This window comes from Lycium barbarum, chromosome 2, assembly GCF_019175385.1.
Source record: "Lycium barbarum isolate Lr01 chromosome 2, ASM1917538v2, whole genome shotgun sequence".
NCBI classification, from domain to species: Eukaryota; Viridiplantae; Streptophyta; class Magnoliopsida; order Solanales; family Solanaceae; genus Lycium; species Lycium barbarum.
In genome coordinates, this window is record NC_083338.1 from 20736748 (window position 1) to 20741573 (window position 4826).

General features: G+C 33.1%; 1 protein-coding gene across 1 annotated transcript; it reads left to right on the plus strand.

Moving 5' to 3' along the window:
• The first annotated feature begins 2742 nt into the window (after positions 1-2742).
• On the plus strand, positions 2743-4598 carry LOC132629391 (protein FAF-like, chloroplastic). The gene has a single exon (XM_060345054.1). The coding sequence runs from the start codon at positions 2906-2908 to the stop codon at positions 4403-4405; it is 1500 nt and encodes a 499-aa protein (XP_060201037.1). The 5' UTR covers positions 2743-2905; the 3' UTR covers positions 4406-4598.
• The last annotated feature ends 228 nt before the right edge of the window (positions 4599-4826 follow it).

Below are 4826 nucleotides of genomic sequence, written 5' to 3' on the forward strand. Positions count from 1 at the left end.
TACTATTTTCAACGTAAGAGGCATCTTTGACCTTTTTTCGTTCTTTTATTCATGAAAAAGGCCAGTATGCAACGGAGGTATATATGAATGGACCAATTTCCACGGGCAAAAACATTTTCCTCTAAAATATTGTCAAATATATTTGTTTATTTAATAATTCACTGTTAACGAGTAATAATATACAAATAATTGTATTAAAAGATTCTGTCTACCAGGTGATAGAACTTTTGGTCGTTTGGTTGGAAAACAAGTTATTACAGGATTATTTATCGTGGGATTAGTTATTCCGGAATAATTAGTTATTCCACTCTCCCACAGAGATAAAATAACACTACAATTTTGGGATAACTAATCTCGGGATTAGTTATACCATGATTTAATTCAAACCAAACGTGGAATATAATCATCTCAAATTTAATTCTAGGAATATTTATCCCTTATCCCTCTTACCAAACATGAGATAAACTCATCTCTAATTTAGAGTATTATGAGTTGCTTATTGCTTTATTAAGTAGTTGGAAGCACAAGAAATTGAAGTTTGTTATGCAATTGTGAATTACTCCAATAAGACTAAAACTTATTGTTTTAATTATCTTAAACTCAGTTGAATCTCAAACCAAAAAATCAGAAATTTGGAGGTTGTACCAATCGATGACATTTTCTTTCAAATATGATAGTTTTTCCCTTTTAATGTTTGGATAGTTAGGATATTGAATAGCTCATGTTATTTTATACACTTGTAGTAGTACTTATTTTGGAATATTTAAAATTTATGTTAAATATTTCAACATGTTCTTAAGCTATGACTTTCATGTTTTTATAATAATATTAAAATTATATATAATTTTGGTAAATTTATAGATTACCAAATTTTTTAGATTCGTGTATATAACTTAGGCTTTCCCAACAATGCGTGATTTCATTTGTTATGTTGTTGTTGTTGTGTATATAACTTATGCTTTATCTCGACCTAGATGAAACATCTTGTACTCCTGCTTTTTAAAATATCAATTGTAAGGATAAATTAATGTCGGAGACATATTCATTTAATAGACCATATATATAATAAATATATAAATTTTCGAGTTAGTAAATTTTTGAATATTAATAATAAACTTTTTGTTTTTGTGAAAATAGATAAATGGTAATGATTCTTTCATGGGACGCATGCCTTCATAAAGGTGAGTGCTTTGTTTGTTCTTTAAGCCATCTTCATCGTCCAACCATCACCTCTTTCAGATTTTACCTAAACTTGTACCAACATTTTATTTAATTAATTTGGCTGGTCAATTTGAGAAACTTAAACAAACTAAAAAAAACTAGTAATTTGCTTTATTTTTGGAGGAAAAATAAGGGAAAAAGCCAAATGAAAGAGTAGCTTTCACAAATATTCCTCCATATATAGCACATGCGTACATTTAGTAACTTACCAAAAGAATCATGGATAAAAAATATGCACTTGTTCTACTGTACGGAAAAAATGCCATTTACGAACTAGTAGACGGTAGTAGGGCTGTGCAAAAACCGTTTTAACTGATAAACCGAACCAATAAAAACGCTATTGGTTTATCAGTATCGGGTTATTGGGTTAACAGTTTGTAATTGGTTTTGTAAATTTTTATATTGGGTTATCGGTTCGGTTTCCGATTTCAAGAATTTAGTTAATAGTTAAACCGACAACCCAATAAATTTATATTAAAATAACTTTTCTATCCCTATTATATAACAGTGGCTTTAAAATTTAATTTATAAATACAAAGCCTTTGTTGCGTTGACAGTAGAGTGAATCTGCTTAAGTATACTATGCTTTAATTTGTGCATTTTATTTTGGCTTTATTTAGTTGAGTACAGAGTAGAGTGGATCTGCCTTGTTATACATGAAGGCACAAGGCAGTGTATACATGAACAAAAAAAAAAAAATAGAGAGAACAAAATAAATTAGCGCAACATTTTTTTATTGGTTAAACTGAAAATCGAACCGTTAAGAACCAAAAATCGATAAATCGAAAACCGATAATGAATATCTTATCGGTTTGGTTATAGGTTGAGGGTATTTATAAATCAAAAACCAATAAATCGAACCGCTAATACACAAAATCGAACCGAACCGACCGATAAGTACTCCTAGACAGTAGTAAATGAAAATGTTCACATAAAGGTGAAAATGAGTGCTTGCCCTGCTCTGCTTGAACCTTGATCTTCGAATGTTATTTTAACTTTATTGACCGCTAGCGACACCCTTATATCCAATTGCAAGTAAATAATTATAATACAAGTAAATAAATTGAAAAAAAAAATAGTAATTAACCTATTGGAATCAACTAAATTTAGTTAGTAATTGTTTTTACACCATCAGTATATAAAGTTCAACATTTATGCATCATAAGCCGGCGTGAAGCTAAGCTTTCGGTTAGGGGTTCGGTTGAAGTTAATGGATTTGATTCAAACCTTAAATATGTCTTAAGAAATCCCTTGAATGTATATAGATTATAAATTTTGAAGCAATAACTTAGATTGACTAGAATCTCGAACAAATAAACATTAAATTCTGACTCTGCCATTGATCATAACCAAATAAAAATGAAAAGGTAATTAGAGAGGTGAGAAATAAAATATAAAAGGGAGGCTTTTTATTGGTGGCTTTAGAGGAGGGTCCATTACACAAGATTCCATTAGGCATTTTGGACTCCTACAAATACCCTGACAATTCCCAACCCTTTTATTTGCATTCACAGCATCAGCCAAAAAAACCCCATACTCTAATATAGCAAATAGCAATAATAGTATCCTCAAACATAATTTCTTTTTCCTCTCTTGGCTTGCAACTGTCATCCAACTGGACACTATCCTCTATTGGAGTTGTTTGCTTAAGGTAACAACGCTTATTTTCTTCTTCCTTTAAAGAATGTCTCAATTGAGTAAACCACCAACACCGCCTCTGGCTAAAACAAATATAGTGACAAAGGGCATAGTGTCAATTCTTGGATCAGATAATCAAAGAGGCAAATCAAGTGCAGCTTCCATTAGAAGAACATTTTCTGCTGATATGTCATCTAAACAATGGCTTGCACAAAATGGTTTCTTTTCTCCCATCAAAAAGAGTGCTTCATCAAAAGATCTTGTTGATCATTCCTCCTCCTCAGAGGAAGAAAATGATGAGATCAAAGGGCAAAAAACATCATTGGATGTTTGGAGCTCAATTTTGTCCCAAAAGAAAGATGATGATGACATGTCCAATCTTCAAACTCCATATATTCACCCTCTTGTTAAAAGATCAACTAGTTCTTTGAGTGAGAAAAGTCTTGAAATTTGTACTGAAAATCTTGGATCAGAGACTGGGTCTGATGGCTTTTCCTCCTACTCTCCTTCTGAGAATGGAGATGTAGACGAGGACAAAGATGAACAACAACAACAACAATATTGTTCGCAATCCTTTGAGGAATTGCGAGTTGTAAAGTATAATTATAGTAAGAGATCATCATCTTTTCCTAAATCTTTTCCTCCTCCAATCCCTTCCTTGGCTAGAGGTGACAACAAGCCTTCTCTTCACATGCAATCTCGACGCCAAGATGGTAGATTGATTCTTGAAGCTATTTCTATTCCTCCTCGAAATTTTTTCCATGCCCATCGCCATGAAAGTCGCCTTCTTCTCACCTTCGTTGATAATAGTACTTCCACTTCATCATCAGAACCAGAGATGGAGGATTATGATGAAGAATTTGATGAAGTGTTCAACGATATTGATGATCAAACACCTCAACTTGATTACAGTACTGATGAACATATAGAAAATGGGATCACTGTGATGGAGCCGAAGCTAAGATTGTCAAGTGGGGTGATAAATATGAAGACATCAGCCCTGATGATAAAGCTGTTAGATTCTTCGATCGAAATAAGGGGAAAATCAATTCAATTCTCAATGGGAAAAGAATTTCGCGAATTCTCCCCCGAATTGGATGTTCATTTGGGGCTTGGAAACAAGAATTTTGTAACATGGCCTAACAAGTTTAATGAAGTTGTAAACTTGACGGGTTCTGTGGGTTCAACTGAACTGACGAAGGAGCTAAGTCAGGTAACATCAGTTCCTCAGTCACTCCCAACTCATCTAACACCGGTGACTGCGGCCACGGCCTCTTTCAATGCCTGTGAGTATTTTTGGAGGAAGAATCCTACAATTGCAAAAGAATGCAACAACTATACCACTAAGCAAATTGTTCTTGCAGCTAATAGTACTGCTCCCAATGCTCAGGGTACAACAAAAGTAGCAGCATATGAGCTGCAAGACTTGGTGTTAATGAGAAGGAAAAGAGCAAATAAGAACTATTTGGCACCTTTGCAAAAAGGATGCAAAGAGCCAAGGAGGTCTTTACTAATTTGGGAGCCTCACTGCATTGCCACCTCCTGATGATCACCAATTTTTTAATCCAGTCCTAATTCAGCCAATTACAAAAAATAAATATATATAACTATATAGTAATATTATAATATTTATTAGTAAGATTGTTATTTTTCCTCTCTAAGTCATGACTAGTTTTTTACTCTTTTGTCAAAAAAGAGTTTTGTGTGGCCAAATAAAAAAGAGTGAGATCATTGGTTTATATGCAACCATCTTATTTTATATAAGCTTTTCCTCTTCTTTATATATATATAACTGTTTAGTATCCCCAATCGATTGGCCCATTATTCGCACCACATAGGGCTCATTAAAAGGAGTAGCGCTACCTCTATACCTAGTTAAGCTTTCATTTTGAGATTATGATGATGTTAGTACTTAGTTACAAAAAATTTAGTGACCTATCATTGATTTGGCGGAGTCCATGTTGTTC